Below are 20528 nucleotides of genomic sequence, written 5' to 3'. Positions count from 1 at the left end.
ATCAAACGAAGTTTCTTAGGAGCTATTAGATAAATACATAAGCAGACTGTCAAAGAACAAAAACCTAATCTCGGCTCTTTTTGATAGATGCCTGACCTCCTTTCTAAAGCCCATTTCCCACTTGAGATTGTATTTGCAGACACTTTGCTATATAACCCTTTGGATAGTAAAGAAATTTTTCCTTGAAAGTGTTTGCAAATATCCTTTGTGTTTCAAATAGTGCCTCTTCCTCCATGAGTCAGGGACTATGTCTGTCTTAATTCATCACCCTTCCCAGTGCTCAACAGAATTGCCTGGCGCTGAGTAAACAATTAATTTATTGAATAAGAAAATGTGTTTGTCTTTCTCCTGCTTCTCCACAACTTGCTATTCCCTGCTCCCCTGACCCCTTCAGATTTCCATTAATGATTGAAATAAGAGGAAGTTACAGAGGGGTTGAGCGATGGTATCATAGTAAGGAAATTAAGTGGAATGCCCTTAGTATGAGAGTTTTACTCTGAAAGCACCTCTGTTGAGGTTCCTATCAGAAAGCAGTAGCAGAAGAGATGGGGGTGCCATCCTGAGATGAAGAGATGGGTGCCCTCCTGAGTTGCCTTGGAGACAGCTGCACCATCACTACCGTCCTGGATGTGAACCCAGGATCTGTGACCAGCCAGGTTCAGAGTGTCACTGGATTCTGTCATAACCCCTGGACAGAGCCCAGTGTATCCTAGAATGTCTGCATTATTAGATGAGACTAGTGAATGTCCTACCAGGCAAAGCCACAGGTAACTACAAAATTCATTGATGCCGTTGCTTTGAGAGTATAGTGTACGTTGGTGGGGGGTGGGGCAGCAGTTGTTTTTAAGTTCCTGCTTTGTGTGAGTCACTGTGTTAAATACTAGCGATACAAAGATAAACAGGAACTTACGATTTAAAAAAGAATTTGCTAATGAATAGATAGCCTTATATTTTTTATTATAATATGGCAAAATGTAAGAGATGTGCACAGAACGCATGTAAAATCACAGAAGGGGCACCAGCCCCCATGTGGGCTGGCAGGACTGGAGGTGGGTGGGGGAAATAGGTTGGGAAAGCTTCCCAGAGAAGACTTTCCAACTGAAGCATGAGGCACAATAGCAAGATGAGGAAGGTGGGAGGGTGAGCCAAGCAGAAGGGCCACCATGAATCTAACACCTCGAATGCTAACATGAATTATCAGTTAGTGTGTGGGTGCTTGTGAATGAGCAGAGACGGGAAGCTATCCAGGAAGTGTTTGAATAATCACTGGGATTTTGCGAAAATCCTGTTTTCTACTTTAATCCTTTACATGTATAGCATAAGGTGGTTTCAACATGCACAGCAGTTTGTGACTTAGGTTTTGGAGCCTAGCATCCAATCTAACACTCCAGACCTAGCACTGCTAAAGCTGAGAAGCCTATTCTGGCTCCTGGTCTCTTAATCCTGGGTAAAGGCATCACTATTTGCTCAGCATCTGACCTTTTCCAAGGATGTCAGCTCCCTGGCGTCTTCATCAGGCAAGTCCATTTGGTCACCAAATCCAGCCTACTGTGCACTTGAACAGTCCACACACTGCGACTGCCCTACTTCATGTCGTTGCCATCTCCTCGAGGCCCATGCTCCAGCACCCTGTCCTCTGAGCCTCTGATCCCCACCTTCCTTCTGTCCAGCCTCCCCATTGCCCCCTGACCACTCCCACTGTCCACTACTAGATCATAGCTCATAGCTTCAGCCAGCCTTCTTGACCTGGTCTTAGCCTATCTGTCCAGTGCCATCTCCCACCGCCCCCACCCCCAGCACCAGGCTTTCACCATTCCCAAAAGCCACCAGAGCCCTTCCAGCTGTTGTACCATTGCATGTGCTTGGGCCCTGCTGGAGGTACCTTTACACCCCGTCTTTACCTACTGAGCCCCTTTTCTCCCATCAGGGTTACCCAATTGTCACCTCCTCAAGGATCTAAGCCAAGTTCATTGGCTTTGGAATTCCTTTTGTGTGCCTCTGTTTTAGCACATGGGTGTTTCCCCTTCTTTCCCATGGGCCTCTCAGGAGCTGAGGCCTCACCTTAGCCCTTTCCTGTCCAACCTCTAGCCTGGCACCTGGCACCAAGAAGGCACTCAGTCATGGTGGACACATATGTCTCCCATCCAAGTACTAACGAGGCCCGACCCTGCTTATGGTGGACACATATGTCAGTGAACACTTTCTCTTCTGCCCTGAATTTGCAGATGACACTTCTGAGATTCTGGCTAGACATCTCCACATATGTGACCCACAGACTCTCAAAATCAGGCTGTGCATAAACAAAATTTGTCTTCTTTCCTGAGACTCAATCTGTGAGTTGTCCTTTCTTATCCTTATAACTTGAAGTTGTAGTCACCTTTCACTACTCCTCACCCCCACAGTCCCCCACATCTGATGACTTACCCATTTCTCTTGCCTCCACCACTGAGATAGCTTTTACATCTGTCCAATCCCACTGCCCTAGTTTTAATTCTCTATCTCTCACATGGGCTGTTGAAATAACCTCCTAACTGCTCCCTGTCTTTCCTTTCCCTTCATCTCCCAAACCACCATCCTCTAAACACAAATGACCATGCCATTTTTTGGCCTGCTCAGTATCTTGTGTAGTCTCTCCATTTGCTACTCTTCGCATGGGCTTTATGATCTGACTTAACTTCATGCCACCCACCTGCCCTCCTCTCCAGCTACCTGCTAGCACTCATCCAAGCCACGCGGAACAGGGATGGCCTTTATATCCGCACCTCTATGGCTGTGGTCATCCTGTTCCTTTCTTTATATCCACTTATCAAACTCCTACTCATCCACTTAAGCCCAACTAAAATATACATTCTCTGAAGATTCCTTATTCCCCCAGCCAGAATTAGATATTCCCTCTTCTGGATTTTAATTATACCTCAGTTATAGCACTTACCATTATCTGTGTAAAAGGAGGCTTTGCTTTGTGAGCATCTGTCTCAAACTCAACTGTAAAGTCATTAGGGAAAGGTGACGTCTCTTATTCATGTTTCCTCATCTCCCGCTCCAGCCCCATAATGGTCTTCAGTAAATGAATAAGTGAATGACCAATGCTTATATTTGTTTCATTTCTCAAACACTAGCTTTTGAGCTCCCTGTGCAGGGACCAGGCTTTCATCTTTGTATGTCTTCCAGTGCCCAACACAGTGACTTGTATATTATAGGTACACAGTAAATATTTGTTAAGTTGGACTGACAGCTAAATAATTCTATCATTTGAGTAATGTTTCATTGAGGACAGAATTTTTGCACAGAGCATACAATTTCAACCACAAATGACTCCTGCTTGGCTGCATGCAAGGACATCAATCTTGCAGCCATGAATGTGACTAGCACTACCCACGGGTAAGTGCTGATTGATGCTAACTGTAGATGCAGTGGAAATATTAATGAGCTGTTGCTTCTCAAAATGTTTAAAGGAGATTTTTGCAATATTTAAAAACATGCCAGGAATCTCAGAATGGAATCCTTTGATCAGCAAGGGTATTTGCCTTTGAAACATGTATTACTTAGAATACCAAAAGAAATTAAATTTAAATGGGGGAGAGGGGGCAGCTAAGACAGAGAATAGTTGATTCCACAGCTAGTTGCCGTGGGTATATGTGGAGTTAGTGTTTCATTAGGCACTAGAACTTTGGGCAAACTCCTTAACCTCTCTGATAATCATTTCCCTGAACTGTAAAATGTATATTAAAATATATCACCATTGGTGTGCAAGAATTGCCTGACACAAGTGCCCGCTACCGAGCAAGTGCGCAGGTGATGGTGATGGTTCTTTTTGTTCTATTGTGGCATCACATTCAGGCATTCAGGCAGAAGCCCAGATTTCCGCACCAGCCCCAGTTGATCTGAGTCCTGTTCAGATCTTCTTCTTGAAGCTGTCCATTTTTTGGATTTCTTTAATAAAAAAGATTATCTTTATCTTAGGTAGAAGCGTAGAAAGATAGGTCCCCAGTGGTGGCTAGCCATGGATGATGGGATATAGTGTGATTTTCATTTTTGTGTTGCTGGTTTGGGGATTTGGGATAAGGGTTCTTGTTTATTTTCTTTTTTCTCCTCCGTACTTTCTCAGCTGTCTAAAGTGGTTATGTATTTATTGTGTCATTGTTTTAAGGGAAAAAAAGAGTTATCACTAAATCTCTTTAAAAATAAATTACTTTAGCATCTGCTGACAGTCTGCCAGTGTTTGCACCTGTGTATTGCAAAGACAGGAATACCTCCCAGTGCCCTAGAAATTGTAGGTGAAATCTTCTGTCTGCGTCTTGAAGCTCTCAGCTGTGTGTTTGTTTTGTTCTTTTTCTAGGTTACAGCACCATGAGCCCACAGGAGGACAGTGAAAATCCTCCATGCAACAATGACCCCTTGTCAGCCGGGGTCGATGTGGGAAACCATGATGAGGACTTAGACCTGGATACCCCCCCTCAGACTGCTGCCCTACTAAGTCACAAGTTCCACCACTACCGGTCACACCACCCTACACTTCATCATAGCCACCACTTACAGGCGGCTGTCACGGTACACACTGTCGATGCAGAATGCTAACAATCTCCTCACCTCCACTCCAAGACGAGATCTGGGAGCTACAGAATGTTCTGGAAAGAAAAAGAACCAGCTTAAAACCCACAGCAAGAGACCTCCCTTGTGTTTGTGCTTTGTGCAGAGTTGTTTGAGTCATTTCCTCCTGCCTGTCGACATGGTTAAAAACAAGAGAAACAACAACACAGTCACATTTGTGAAGACCTGAGGCTGGTTCTGAAATGGAGGGGAAATAAGCCTGATGAACGAACCTGCCATAACACTAATGGAAGGGAACAGAAGGCGAACCTCCAAACACAGACGGAACCTGCAAGTGAAGCTGAGCCAGAGGAATGTTCCGAAGAGCCAGAAGCATTCAGCTCTCCTTAACTGGAAGAGAGAAAAATCTGCTCACCCAGAGACTGGAATGTGGCACATGCAGATACAAATGTGTGCATTGAAGATTTCGCTTTGTTTCTTAGCGGTACCTGGATACCACAGTTGCTGTATGGAGCTCATGTTATGCTCTAAACGATGCATCTCAAAATTTCTAAGTAAAGGATTATTTTTCTACTATTTATTGAACTTTCAAACATTCTCAAACTTTGGGGAAAAGGAAAGGAAACACAGGAGAAGTTTTCAGCAGTTGCCCCGAGCTGTTTTGTGTGTAATGAAGTGGTTCTTTGATTAAGGAGCTCTATTTCTTATTTAACTGATATCCCACTGCCCCACTCCACAAAATAGGAAAATGAAGAAATCTTTCTCTCTGACTTGTTTACATCATTTCACGGAAACACATCTTTATTTGTAATGCAGTATTCTTTCTCTGTGTTTAACAGAGATGGGGAGGGGCAGAGGAATCTAAAAGGTTTTAAAAGAAATGTTATGTTTCTTATGACTTGTTTCCACTCCTCGTACAATGCTATTCTTAGGTTTCTTCGAAACCTAATGTTAGAACCGCATCCTTTCAGCTAAGGGAGGGTTGGATTTATTTTCCTTGTTTTAGAGACTACAAATTTTTAAATGTCCCATTTTGACTGAGAATATTGACATATAAGGGAAGAAGTTTTCTAAATTGTGAAAGTCTGGTTCTTAATTAAAGAATTTTTTTTTTAATATCATGGTTAAAAGCTGCTGCCAGTTAGCCAAGACATTATCCACCAAATTGCTTTGTGATTTATACAGGGATTAATCAAATCTGGCTACTATAACATGGGGCATTGTAACTTTAAAGTAGTGTTTTAATTACAGTGATGTATTTTAGACTCACATTTTGTGATTCAAATATGTTATAAAGACATTCTTGCACTGTGGTAAAGAATGTGTGTGGTAAATCTCCGTTTATGTGTAGTTGGAAAAAATTCACTGAATAATGTTTTAATGATAGGGTATTATGATACAGTGTAAAAAAACAATTGGTTCTTCAGCAGTACAGAAAGTAAACTATATATGTGCTATCAGGAAACCCCTTCATACTGTGTATAAAATTGCAATCTAGTGAAATAAACTGTATGCAACAGACCATTTTAGTGGCTACAGTGATTTGTTAATGTACCACTCCTCGTGCCTCAAGGCAAGTTACATTCACTTTGTAACCTAGCAGGTCAGTTGCCAAACTGAAAATAGACCTCCTTTCAGTGCTACAGTCAACTTCCAGGGCTTCTTGACCATCTAGATCAAATATGCAAACAACTTAACAGTATAATGGGATAAAAATGTGTAGAACATAGCTCTCCCTTCCTGAGAATCTATATCCATGTCACTAATAACAAATGGTTCTTCTGTAACTGCTAGAAGGATTAAATGAGTTTCCTGCTTTCCCAGAAAATTAAACTTCTTCATGGGATACTAGTTTGTTTCCTAAGGTTGAGAAACTCTGTGTTAGGAAATTGATTGAGGAGGGAGAAGTGCAGTGAAAACTTCGTGCTTTCAAGAAAAGAATCACAAAACTTAGAGCTTAAAAATGAAATAGGTACCATCTATACAAATACAATAACAAAATACATTTTGTATCCTTTGGGTTTTTTTGTTTGTTTTCATTTTTGAGATGGAATCTTGCTGTGTCACCCACAGCGGCATGATCTCTCAGCTCACTGCAACCTCTGCCTCCTGGGTTCAAGTGATTCTCCTGCCTCAGCCTCCCAAGTAGCTGGGATTATAGGTACTTGCCACCAGGCTCAGCTAATTTTTGTATTTTTAATAGAGACTGGGTTTCGCCATATTGGCCATGCTGGTCTCGAACTCCTGACCTCAAATGATCATCCGCCTTGGCATCCCAAAGTGCTAAGATTACCGGCGTGAGCCACCGCACCCAGCCCATTTTGTATGTTTTGTGATAAGAGTTTTTCCTATTCCAAACTTGAGGGGAAAGTAATTGAATGTTTATACCTAAACCAAAACATTGCTGAGTTTTAAAGATCCTGTGAAATATGACATACAGGTTGAAGTTTTGATCTTCTATAATTATCTTTTATCTAATCCAAGGGTTACATATAATGTCATTTAAACGTTTGTTGTCATTGTTTAAAAGGAAAAATATGTTTTCAGAGACTTTTTATCATGGTGCCAGTTACCAGTGTTTGTTAAACATGAGTCTTGCCTGAGATCCTGAAGGAGGTCCTACCAATATCTTTTCATTCACCATAGCCTCCTGCTGCCAGTAACCAACATTGCTTATCAATGTTGATAAGTATCAAAGCTAAGGAGATTCCAGGTCACTTTATATAGCTAGGAAAAAAATGTCCTGTTGTAGCCCAAGGAAAACGGGGCTCAGGCTCATGCTAGTCCTCGTGGTATATACGGTTCATCTGCTTTTCAGATAGGTTTATTTTAGAAATTTTGTAAACTATACTGTAGGGTATGTTTTTTCCTCCAGTTGATTGAATACTCAACTAAACCTCATTGATAATATATTTGAAAAACTTAGGCAATATGAACTTGTTTTGCCTATCAGAGTGACTGGTATGTGGAAAGAAGTCCCGAAATACCACAATTTCATTTCCCCATGGCGATGGACTATCCTAATGATCACATTTTTTAAAATTTATATCTGGCAGAATAATTATATTCTTAAAACACGCCAGCCAGATCCAGGTGCCATGTCTCACACCTGTAATCCCAGCACTTTGGAAGGCTGAAGAAGGTGGATCACTTGGTCAGGAGTTTGAGACCAGCCTGGCCAGTATGGTGTAACTCAGTCTCTACTAAAAATACAAAAATTAGCCGAGCATGCTGACACATGCCTGTAGTCCCAGCTACTCTCGAGGGAGGATTGCTTGAGTCCAGGAGGTCCAGGCTGCAGTGAGCTGAGATCACACCACTGCACTCCAGCCTGGGCAACAAAGTGAGACCCTTTCTAAAAATGAAACAACAAAACAAAAACCCATACCAGCCAGGTCTCATCTATGTTCCTTTTGGTCTGTTTCAGAAGACAGGAGTAGTGATTTTCCTGGCTGAGATAGAATGCCATATTCAGAAATTTTTTTCTAATGTTTTAGTTAAAAAGAATTTTAAGTTTCTGTATCTATTACTTAGGAACTATAACTAGATTTTTTTTGTAGTTAAGTACACACACACACACATTGAGATTGAGATTTTTCTGGATTTCCTCCATTCTCTCTCATCAGCCCTAAATTGCTCATTAGGGCCCCTTCCTACTCTTAATGTTTCTCATTTTTTATTGATTATTGCTCCCTCCCCTTGAGGAAGAAATTTTAATTTAATTTAAATTCTTCCTAACAAGGGAAATTAAATACTAGAGGATAAGGTTTTTTTGGATTGGGTTGCATTTTGGAGAGCTACAAATCATTGTAATCTCTGTTTCTTTTCCTTCTGTAAGAATTCATTTTCACTCCTTTATGGGCAGTATCTCCTCTGTTGAGAATGTGTGCCCTAAATAAAGGGGTTCTTCAAAGTTTTGGCTTCAGCCCCATTTTTCAGTACTATTTGTTGCCTTCCATCTCTTTTTAAGCTACACATGCTTTCTTGTCATTGCTTGGGGTGGTAGAGCACTGAATTGAAAGCAAGAAGGCCTGAAGTTGAGTATATAGGAATGAATGAAACAGGCATGATCCCTTCCCATACTGAATGTGGAGATGTAAGTGGATAACAGGGTTGACTCCCCAGTATGGGACTCCCAGGATTGTTTATCCCACAATTCCATTGACTTCAGTCGTAGGGTTGGATTTCTTATTCCTATGACAAGAATAATAAATCCATCCTACTTATTTGGGCAGAAACTAAGACTCACTGCAAACAGCATAAAGCATTGTTCATGATGATAGTTAGGGGGAAACATGTGACCTAATTTAGTTCAATCTGACTGAAAGGACTTTGGTTGCAAGGAAAGACTCTGTCTCCCAGTAAATGTGAAGAAGCCAGCAGGTAAGATCCATCCTACCTGGCTGTCATCTTTCTTTCACCAGTGTCAGCAGCTTCAGGGTGACACTGATGCCATGGACAGTGGAGTACAGAGAATGAAAGAATAGGACATCTTAAACTGCTGACTCAACCAGCTCTGAATCCCATCCTACCTCTGGATTTCCACTTATGGGAGATAATAAAATGTCCTATGGTTTAAGATCAGTTGAATTGGCTTTTTAATACCTCTACTTGAAAGCATCCAGTATAGACATAAAACTAGCAAATACAAAAATATAAGTACATCTTTGCATAGGGCCATTTTGCTGTGAAGGCATTGGAAGAGTGATGGGTGAATTAGCCCACAATGGGAGTTGCGGGGGGATGGAACCTGCTTTAGATTTGATGCTCGTGAGAAGCCTCTGAGAAGGTGATGTTGAAGCTGCCACCTGAAGAATAAGAAAGAGCTAGATAGTCAAGGGTACAGTGGGCAGGCAGATATTTCAGACAGAGGGAATAGAACCTCAGTAGGCCTGAGCTAGGAAAGCATCAGGTCTAGTGCATTGGTCAACAAAGGGAAAACGAGATACAGTGAGAATGAAGAGGCAGGAAAATGGAGTCCTTAAGCTATGGCAAGAAAATCAGTGAAGTAAAGGGAGGGGAGGGTGAGGAGAAATATATAGATAGATAGATAGATAGATATAGATATATAGCTATATATATATATATATTCTCACTATGTTGCGCAAGCTGGAATGCAGTGACTATTCACAGGTGCTATCATAGAACACTACAGCCTCAAATTCTTGGGCTCAAGCAATCCTGAGAAGCTGGGACTACAGGTGCATACCACCATGCCCGGCTATCTATATTTTCTTAAAGACCATTCTGAATTGAAAATACATTGTAGGGTAGCAAAAATGGAAATGTGGACAGGAAGCCATTGCAGAAGTCTAAGTAAATGCAGGATGATGACAGTGAAGACAAAGGAAAGTGGAATGGTGAAAAATATATTTTGGAAGCAGAAAGAATAGGGCCTGGCTGGTTGTGGGACAGATATAGAGAGTGGTGAGAAAAGGGTTCCTGGCTTGAATGATTACATCACTTTCTGTGCTGGAGGAGACGAGCAGAAACAGTTTGGTGAGGAGGATGAGGAATGAAGAGTCAATGTTTGATGTGTTTGGCATAAAGTGGCTAGAGGTGTCAAGATCATTCTGCACACCTCCGCCCAATAACAGTAATGCTGATGTTGCTCATGGAACACTTGCTTTGTAATAGGCATTGTGGTAAGGTCTTTCTGTGTGCTAATTCATTCAATATACTTTAGCTCTGATTAGTCAGTACTGTAGAAGAGCTGTCAGTCTAGCCTCTTTCTCTACCTAATTCTCCTAATGGCATGCTCCACAGTTCAAACCCTCCTTAAATTCAAAACCTCATCCTGCTACCCCTTGCACATCTCTGCTATACTTCAGCCAGCTGGTCTACTGACCAGAAACCCTCTGACTTTCTTGCTGTGGTATGTGTCTTTATGTGTTTTGATCTTCTTGTGTGTTCTCTTTGCCTCTTAAGAAAAATAACCACTCTTTTCACCCCAACAAGTCTCAATTAAAATGCACCTTAGTCCATGGCCAGGTTTCTTAATTACCCCACTTACCCACCCCATGTCTGATTTTTAAAGTGAGCTCTGACCCTTTGAATCTTCCAAAGCTGTTACTTCTCCACCAGTCATGAGATTCTAGTTCATCTTGCTTGGATGTTAGCTGCCTTTTCATATGAACTGGTCTGTTTTTGTTTTTGTTTTTTGTTTGGGGTTTTTTTTTGAGACCAAGTCTTGCTCTGTTGCCCAGGCTGGAGTCCATTGGCACAATCTCGGCTCACTGCAACCTCTGTCTCCTGGGTTCAAGGGATTCTCATGCCTCAGCCTCCCAAGTAGCTGGGACTTCAGGCATGCGCCACCACACTCAGCTAATTGTTGTGTTTTCAGTAGAGACAGGGCTTCGCCATGTTGGCCAGGCTGGTCTCAAACTCCTGACCAAAGTGCTGAGATTAAAGGCATGAGCCAGGACACTTGTCCCTCCTTTTCATATGAACTGTTATAGCCCCAACTAGACATCAGCTTTCTCAGGGCAGGGACTATTTCTTCTTCCTCTTTGTAGTGCTCATGGCACCGCACCCTAGACTTATACCACTAAATTTCTAGAGTGCCAACTGCAGTCATAATTAGTTGCAAGTTATAATAATATATAATATTTAAAGCAGTGAATGAAGCCAAATGATTTCTCCACATCATATGCTTAATCAATTAGTACAATAGATTTTTAGTATATTGTACTAACAATTTACATAATGTTGCAGGTTTGAGATTTTTTTTAATGTTATCTCTGGTATGAAAACCCTCAACAACTTCCTAAAACACACAGTTTCAGTAGATGGGCCTTTTAAAAACAGCCTATATTTTATTATGATAATTTATATGACATAGATGTACTCCTAAATGCAAAAATAATTCCTAATGGCTAATTTAAATATAGAGTTATCTATTCAAAATAGTTTTAAATAACATTTCTTTTGAAAAGAGAACTTACATACGAAAGATTTTCAAATCCTATTTCTTATAAATACTACTTGTATTTCTTTTATGCAATTCCCATTCTATTTCAGTGAGGCTTGATTAAAGTATTTTATGTAACACTACACCCACCGGGATTACTGTCTTAGTTCTTAGGCCTAGTACTTTCGGGGAAAAAAAATTACATAACGAGATGCTTGGCTCCCCTCCAAAAGGTATGTTCTGGACTTTCAGGGATCCTTGGCAATCCTTTATCCAGACCGTTTACTCACTTGTACTTCCCTCTAAAATCCCTTCCCATGGCCGGGCACAGTGGCTGACACCTGTAATCCCAGCGGCTTGGGAGGCCAAGGCGGGTGGATCACCTGAGATCAGGAGTTCAAGACCAGCCTGGCCAACATGGCGAAGCCCCATCTCTACTAATAAAGTACAAAAATTAGCTGAGCGTGGTGGCACTTGCCTGAATGCCAGCTACTCGGGAGGCTGAGGCAGGAGAATCACTTGAACCCAGGAGGCAGAGGTTGCAGTGAGCTGAGATTGCGCCATTGCTCTCCAGCCTGAAAAACAAGAACGGGACTCTGTCTCAAAACAGACAAACAAATAAACAAAAAAACCTTCCCAAACATGTCCACATCCTTTGCCCCTTTTTTCTGTCCTGCCACAGTTTCTCCAAAGCTGCCCTTAGGTTCTACCCTCTCATTTAGGTAGAAGTCCCATAACTTTTATCCCTACCACATAAAAATTGCTCTCAGGCATCATCCTGCTCTCTGTTCCCTCTCAGAGGAAGGAATGTTCCTGCTCCCTTGCCGGGCCAGCCTGTACACTTTTGATCTAGTTGCATCAAAAATGCATAGCCTCAGCTCCACTTTCCCACTGGTGGTTCCTACTCTTTGAGCCTAATGCACATACAATTATCCTCCAACCTAAAAACAAAAAAACTTCCTTAGCTTTGCTTTCCCCTCACATTATACTGTTCATGTTTCTCTGTCTTTCTGGGCTCATATTTCAAAATCATAGTGTTCATTCAAGACCTCACAAACAGCCTCCTCCTGTGGCCACATTGCTGCACGTGCTGCCCCTGCTGAGTTCATCCTGGGTCGTGACTTCCCCTGGAAGCTGTAAATGCGCTCCCCCTCCCGCGTCTGCACCCCTACCTCTGCCCCGCTGTCTGTTTCCTAAAATCCTGCCCCCTTTTGCAGTCGTCTGTGTGGTTCTCCACATGAGTATCTCCCCAGCAGTTCCAGCACCAGAGATCCCATTGTCCCTTCCCTACTCTGAGCTACTGTCACTGTGCACCTGGACACTGCAGCAGCCTCCCTGTTGTTCTCCTCTCCATTCTTTTTCTTTTTCTTTTTTTTTTTCAGACAGTCTTGCTCTGTTGCCCAGGCAGGAGAGGAGTGCAATGGTGTGATCTCAGCTCACTGCAACCTCTGCCTTCTGTGTTCAAGCAATTCTTATGCCTCAGCCACCCCCCAAATAGCTGGAATTACAGCCGTGCACCATCACACCCGGCTAATTTTTGTATTTTTAGTAGAGATGGGGTTTTGCCATGTTGGCCAGTCTGGTCTTGAACTCCTGACCTCAGGTGATCCACCTGCCTTGGCCTCCCATAGTGCTAGGATTACAGGCATGAGCCACCATGCCTGGCCTTCCTCTCTCCATTCTTGTTTCCTCCAATTCATTCTCTATGCAGTGGGCAGAGTGATCTTTTTGTTATTGAAGTGCCCACTCCTATGACTGAGAAGTATGCATGTCACATATCATAAAACTAACCACTTTAAACTACAATTCAGTGGCATTTTGTGCATTCAAAATGTTATACCACCTACACTTTGAGAAATAAAAATGAAATCCTAAGCCCCCAGACTGACTGAGCAGACTCCCTCTTGGCCAGGGGGACCCCAGAGAAACCTTAAAAACTGATTTCCCAGCCATGATGGGACCGGAGGTCCGACGCACCTCAGGATGCCCCTTCCTCACTAAGCTTTAACCAGAATTATTTCCTAAGGAGTAAGCAGAAACCAGCTCTGGAAAACAAGAACAGACAATTCATTCCTTCATTGCCTTTAGCCAATAATCTGAGGCCAAAACTGGACTCCTCTTCCCTTTTCAGTTTCAACACAGCAAGTGACCAGCATTTCTTACTGACAAGAGAACACCCACCACGGACTGGTTCTGGAGGAGTTTTGTGTCCTCTAATTCATCTTTTTTTAAATTTATTTATTTAAGAGTTAGGGTCTCACTGTGTCACCCAGGCTGGAGTGCAGTGGCACAGTCATGGCTCAATAGTAGCTTCAACCTCCTGGGCTCAAGCGATCCTCCCATCTCAGCTTCCTTAAAAGCTGGGACTACAGACACATGCCATCAAGCCTGGCTAATTTTTAAATTTTTTGTAGAGACAGGGTCTTGCTATGTTGCCCAGGCTGGTCTTGAACTCCTGGACTCAAGCAATCCTCCCACCTCAGCCTCGCAAAGTACTGGGATTAAAGGTGTGAGCCACCATGCCCAGCCTTCTCTTAATTTCTTCAGTAAACCTTGCTCTACTCTACCTCAGGGTCTTTGCATGCGCTGCTCACTCTGCCTGGACCACTTCTTCTCCAAGCCCACCTCTCCCAGCCACATCCCTCACCTGGATAACAACCACTCCTCCTCAGATTTCCGCTTCCATGCTACTTTCTCAGTGACTACCCACGATGCACTAGCATGCAAAAGAAGTTACTTAAACACAAAACTAAGTTCGGCTGTGCTCCTGCCTGCTAACAAGAGAGGGAGCATAATTCTTATCAAAGGGAAAATCTATCTGCATATTGGCCCCTTCCACTTACAGAGGGAAATAAAATAAGGCTGAAACTCTGATTCACCTGTCAGTTTTTTCTATGCTATTAAAGGAGAAGTCTCTTTTTTTTTTTTTTTTTTTTTTTTTTGAGACGGAGTTGTGCTTTATGGCCCAGGCTGGAGTGCAGTGGCATGATCTCAGCTCACTGCAACCTCCACCTCCTGGATTCAGGTCATTCTCCTGCCTCAGCCTCCCGAGTAGCTGGCATTACAGGTGAGTGCCACCACGCTCAGCTAATTTTTGTACTTTTAGTAGAGACAGGGTTTCGCCATGTTGGCCAGGCTGGTCTCGAACTCCTGGACTCAAGTGATCCACCCGCCTCAGCCTCCCAAAGTGCTGGGATTACAGGCGTGAGCCACTGCACTCAGCCGGAGGAGCCTCTTTATTATGTGACATGGGTCTGCATAATAAACTGGGATAAATTGAGCTTCTGAATCAAGAAGCTGGGAGATATGTGGAAAGTCTTGAGGCAGAAACAGGACCCAAGCACAAAGGCTTTGGTACCCACAGAGAAAGGTCACCAGTGAACATCATGACAGGCACCAGTGGAAGACGGCTGAAGGACTGTTGAGTGTAAAGCTCCTCAAAGTTTCACTGGAGTTTCATAAACTCACACCTCGAATGAGTGACTTGAGGGGAAATCAAGGAGAATGAACCAAGTTCCAATGGGCCAGGGCAGAGCAGAGAGAAGAGAACAGCTGCAGGGATGGGAGAAAAGTGAAACAGAATTGAGTGGGGCAAAGGCTCAGAGCCAAGGATAGCAAAGCCCTGAGGAATTCACAGGAATCTTGAGAAAGTTATTGGACTTCCTGCAAGACATGGGATGAAAGGTCCAAGCTAATTTTATTTAAGTCTACAAGGACAGCATGACCTCAGTGGACATCTGGATAGGTGTCAGCACCCTATGCTAGATGTCTCCTTCTTGGCTGTCATCACACTTACTGTTATTTGTTTTATTTCTGCCTCCTCACCAGCCTGTAAGCACTGCCTGGTCAGGGGAAAATCAGTCTTCATGCTACATCCTGATGCCTATCTCAAGCAGGCACCTAAAACATATTTACTGAGTGAATACATTTTTAATTGTCTGAACAGAATTTAAAGTGTATTTTATTTCATTTTTAATTTTTGTGGGTAACATATATACATATATACATATATAACATATATACATATGGGTTACATGAGATGTTTTGATACAGGCATGCAATGCATAATAATCACATCAAGGTAAATAGGGTATCATCACATCAATCATTTATCCTTTGCATTTCAAGCAACCCAATTATACTCTTTTAGTTATTTTTAAATGAACAATTAAATTATTTTTTACTGTAGTCACCCAGTGGTGCCAAAAAATACTAGATCTTACTTATTCTGTTTTTCGTACCCAATAACTGTGTCCCCTTTCTCCCTACCCCACCCCAGCTACCCTTCCCAGCATCTGGTAACCATCCTTCTATTCTCTATCTCCATGAGTTCAATTGTTTTAAGTTTTAGCTCCCTCAGATAAGTGAGAACATGTGATGTTTGTCTTTTTGTGCCTGGCTTATTTCATCTACCATAATGACCTCCAGTTCCATCCCTGTTGTTGCAAACGACAGGATCTCATTCTTTTTTATGGCTGAATAGTACTCCATTGTGTATATGTACCACATTTTCTTTATCCATTCATCTGTTGATGGACATTTAGGTTGCTTCCAGATCTTGGCTATTGTTATGGTGGATTTTAAAGAGGAATGTAAGACCCTAAAATAGGATATTTTTATATTGTTTATTTAGCCTCCCCACTGAAAGCCCGCTCACTGCCAAACTGGAAATAGGGTGAAAGACACAATTGCAAATTCAAGATACCTGAAGTGATAGGAATATGTTTACTTGCTAAAAGACTGGAAGAGATCGGAGTTGCCTTATTTATCCAAATGTCCCACAAGCACATCAAAATCAACCTACAACTATAAAAATCTCAGAAGGAAATAAAACCCTATGCTTATGACCTTAAAGTGAAGAAGACCTTCTTAGAGCCTGACAAAGCAAAACTCATAACCCAAAGGTTGGGAAAATTTAAAAGTTTTGTACCACAAAAATAGCCTCTCCTCCCAAAAATGGGGTCATTTTAATTGCAAAAAAAAAATAGAAGAAAGTCTTGGTACTTAGAATGCTAATGTATATTAAAGCGAACTCCTAGAAACCTAGCAAGCAAAAGAGAAATGACCCAATAAAAACACTGAACTGAGAGTTCCTCTTCAGTGAAAAGACAAGACACATAGCTAGTAATCATAAGAAAAAAAATTCAACCTTTTTAGAATCCGTGAAATACAAATTAACGTGGGGTAAGATTTTTCAACCATAGAGAAGCCAAAATTTCAGTTGTCTTAACACTCAAAGCATTAGTGGGAGTATATAAATTTGTGTAGGTACTTTGGCAAATCTATTGAAATTTAAATGTACATAACTCTCTGACTCAGAAATTCCACTTCTCCACACCTATACTACAAAAACACATGGGGCCAGGCGCAGTGACTCATTCCTGTATCCCAGCACTTTGGGAGACCAAGGCAGGCAGATTGCTTGAGCCCAGGAGTTGGAGACCAGCCTGGGCAACATATGGAATCCTGTCTCTACCAAAAAACATTAAAAGTTAGCTGGGTGTGGTAGCATGCTCCTGTAGTCCCAACTACTCAGGAGGCTAAGGTGGGAGGATTGCTTGAGCAAAGGAGGCAGAGATTGCAGTGAGCCAAAATCACGCCACTGCACTCCAGCCTGGGCAACAGAGCCACACTCTGTCTAAAACCAAACAAAACAAAATAAAAACACATGTGCACCAGGAAATTTGGCAAATAGGTTTACTGCAGCATTTGTTGAAATGGAAAAAACTAGAAACCATCTCAGTAATGACTCAAATATTGAATATCTATATTATGAAATACTATGCACCATTTTAAAACATAAGGTAAATTTCTATACACAGACATGGTTATATCTACGATATATTGTTGAGTAAAAAAAGCGGCCGGGCATGGTGGCTCACACCTGTAATACCAGCACTTTGGGAGGCCGAGGCGGGTAGACTGCTTGAGGCCAGGAGTTCGAGATCAGCCTGGTCAACATGGCAAAATCCCGTTTCTACAAAAAATACAAAAGGCACGTGCCTGTAATCCCAGCTGCTCCAGACCCTAAGGCACGAGAATTACTTGAACCTGGGAGGTGGAGGCTGCAGTGAGCTGAGATCGCACCACTCCACTCCAGCCTGGGCAACAGAGCAAGATCCTGTCTCAAAAAAATTAAAAAAAAAGCAAATTGCAGATATATAGTGATGCCTGCTCTCTTAAAAAAAAAACACAGTAAAATTACCTGTTTTCTAAAAGAACAGATACATGTTTGTGAATACATAGAAAGAAAAAAATCATTAGGCTCTGCACCAACAGACCCCAGTAATTGCCTCCAGGTAAGTCTAAGAAGGGCAGCGGTGGGCAAAAGATATTAGACTTCTGATCTGTCATGTTTCACATTTTTGCAGGATAAAATGTAAACATATATCGTTTGTATTATGAAAATAATTTGAAATTCAAAATTAAAAGCATAACAATAAGATACTATTCAGCAATAAGAAGGGATGAACATGGGCCGGGCACGATGGCTCACGCCTATAATCCCAGCACTTTGAGGAGCCAAGGCAGGCGGATCACCTGAGGTCAGGAGTTCAAGAGCAGCCTGGCCAACATGGTGAAACCCCGTTTCTACTAAAAGTACAAAAAATTAGCCAGGCATGGTGGCGCACACCTGTAATCCCTTCTACACAGGAGGCTGAGGCAGAAGAATCACTTGAACCCAAGAGGCAGAGGTTGCAGTGAGCCGAGGTCGAACCACTGCACACCAGCCTGGGCACGACAGAGTGAGACTCCATCAAAAAATAAATAAAATAAAATAAGAGATGAACATGATATACAAAACATCACAGCTGAATCTCATAGATGTTATACTAAGCAAAAGAACACAAAAGAGCACATTTGGGATAGATCCTTTCATATGAAGTTCTAGAACAGGTAAAATTAATCTATAATGAAAAAAAAATCCAAGCTGCAGTTTCTTCTGAGGGTCTGGGGCTGACTGCTGAAGGGCGCTGAGGTCATGAAAAGATGTAGGTCATCTGAGTGAATCCATTTGTTAAAATTGTATAGTTGTGATTGGTGCATTTCAATGGATGTACATTTAACTTCAAAAAAATAAAATTAACAAAATTGAGTGTCTAGTGTTGTGTCTATCTTGATATAATGTTTTAAAAATCCATTTTACCGAAAATTAGACTATCAGTTCTTCACCAAACATGGTCATCCTGGAATTCCCATCTCTGCCATCCTATTGTTGATTACCAGTTACCCAAGACTCCATATGAGGATGGCCAGGCAGCTATGACCACACACAGGAACATGGTTTGAGGAGAGGAATATGTTAAATTTGTTAAACGTGAGCAGTTGGCAGGGGTTTTATTTTTGAAGAATGAGTTGTGAATGCTGAATGGCCAGCCCCACCAAGAGGACACAGGAGAGGAATTGTGAGTCACTTACTGTGCTAACTGATCAGCATATGTCAGGAATCAGTTTACAGAGATGGGAAGCAGAATAGATTAATAGGAAAGGGATACCATTCAGCCTTTTAATTATGGAAAAGTTGGAAAGGGCAAAGAAACAAAGCAAATGGGCATGCACATGTAAGAGAAAAAGAGGCAACCTTACAGCTGTAGTTCTTTATTGGCCTCCAAAGGGCAATGGCCTTTTCATTGAGTCCTCTTTTCATATCTTGCAGAAACTGGGATGCAAATGTGGAATTTCAGCAGACAGTGTATATGCTAGTGGTGAGGAGAGGGACAGGGTAGATAGATATTTTCCTCCTAGGCTGATGACTATAATTCCTGACAAAGGATAACAACTTCCAACCAAGTTCATCATAAGGTTTAAAATATAAAATACTTGAAGGGTGTTATGAGGATTAAATGGATCCATAAATTAACAACATTACCTGGCATTAAAAAGCAATCAATAAATATTACTTAGACCAACAGTCACAGCAGTAATAATATGAAGAAAAATTAAATTCAGACTATTTTTGCTTTTGCAAACACTTCTTAGTTAACTTCAGTTTTTAAGGACTCTAACCTTTCTCAGCTGGAAGAAAAAGCAAAGACAGAAAATAGAACACTTTCACAACTTGATCCAGATTGATAGGGTAGTTAGAAATTGCTAGTTTCCTTTTTGGGGTTAGGGATGGATGGCATGGACAGCCTGGATACTCAAGCAGTCCCTGCCTTCGGGGAGGCTGGGGCAGACAGTGAAATAGCATCCAGATAAGAAGGGTATGAGGGAGGCCACTGGGGCCAGAGTACCCTTGAAATAGAGCCATCCACATAAGCTGCACTGTGGGCTATCTTCTCCATTTCTCACTGTCCCATAAGCCTCATTCATTAATGGATTAAATAGCTGATCCTCAATGTTGGAGGACAATGTTTGAATCTATGTGGGTACTTTTTTTGTTTTGTTTTTTGTTTTTCTTTTTTTTCTTTTTTTTTTTTTTTTTTTTGAGACAGTTGTGCTCTGTTGCCCAGGCTGGAGTGCAGTAGCTCAATCTTGACTCACTCGAAACTTCGCCTCCTGGATCCAAGCAATTCTCCTGCCTCAGCCTCCCAGGTAGCTGGGATTACAGGTTCACGTCACAATGCCCAGCTAATTTTTTGTATTTTTAGTAGAGATAGGATTTTGCCATGCTCACCAGGCTGGTCCAAATTCCTGGCCTCAAGTGATCCACTCACCTTGGCCTCCCAAAGTGCTGGGATTACAGGTGTGAGTCACTGCACCCGGCCTATGTAGGTACTTTTTTAAATGTTTTTATTACCATAAAATATATACAACATAAAATTTCCTACTTTAACCATTTTTAAGTGTGCAATTCAGTGGCATTAAGTGCATCCAAAATGTTGTGCAACCACCATCACTATTTCCAAAACTTTTTCATCATCCCAATATGTGGGTTCTTTTGAATTCCTCTGACTTGTGAATGATAATTTCATGACTGAATGTTAGAGCTAGAAGGAACTTGAAGACTATCTCCCCACTGCATTCGTACAAATAAGGAAATTGACACACTTGAAGGTTTTACTGAAGGCCACAAAGCTAGATGATGGCAAGGGCTGGAACTCAAATACAGGCTTCTTGATTCTTA

The 20528-nt window shown here is 41.8% G+C and overlaps 1 protein-coding gene across 2 annotated transcripts in view; it reads left to right on the top strand.

Moving 5' to 3' along the window:
• Positions 1 to 6073, top strand: part of CACHD1 (cache domain containing 1) — a 223768-nt gene extending 217695 nt beyond the window's left edge. For both annotated transcript variants that reach the window (XM_024233337.2, XM_054554386.1), the window contains exon 27: positions 4340 to 6073. In XM_024233337.2, coding sequence (XP_024089105.1) covers positions 4340 to 4578 — 239 coding nt within the window. In that variant the 3' untranslated portion in view covers positions 4579 to 6073. The remainder of the gene's footprint in view (positions 1 to 4339) is intronic.
• Positions 6074 to 20528: the final 14455 nt, after the last annotated feature.

Source organism: Pongo abelii, chromosome 1 (assembly GCF_028885655.2).
Source record: "Pongo abelii isolate AG06213 chromosome 1, NHGRI_mPonAbe1-v2.0_pri, whole genome shotgun sequence".
Lineage (NCBI taxonomy): Eukaryota > Metazoa > Chordata > Mammalia > Primates > Hominidae > Pongo > Pongo abelii.
The sequence above is the reverse complement of the archived record's forward strand: the minus strand, read 5'-3'. Positions and strand labels throughout refer to the sequence as shown.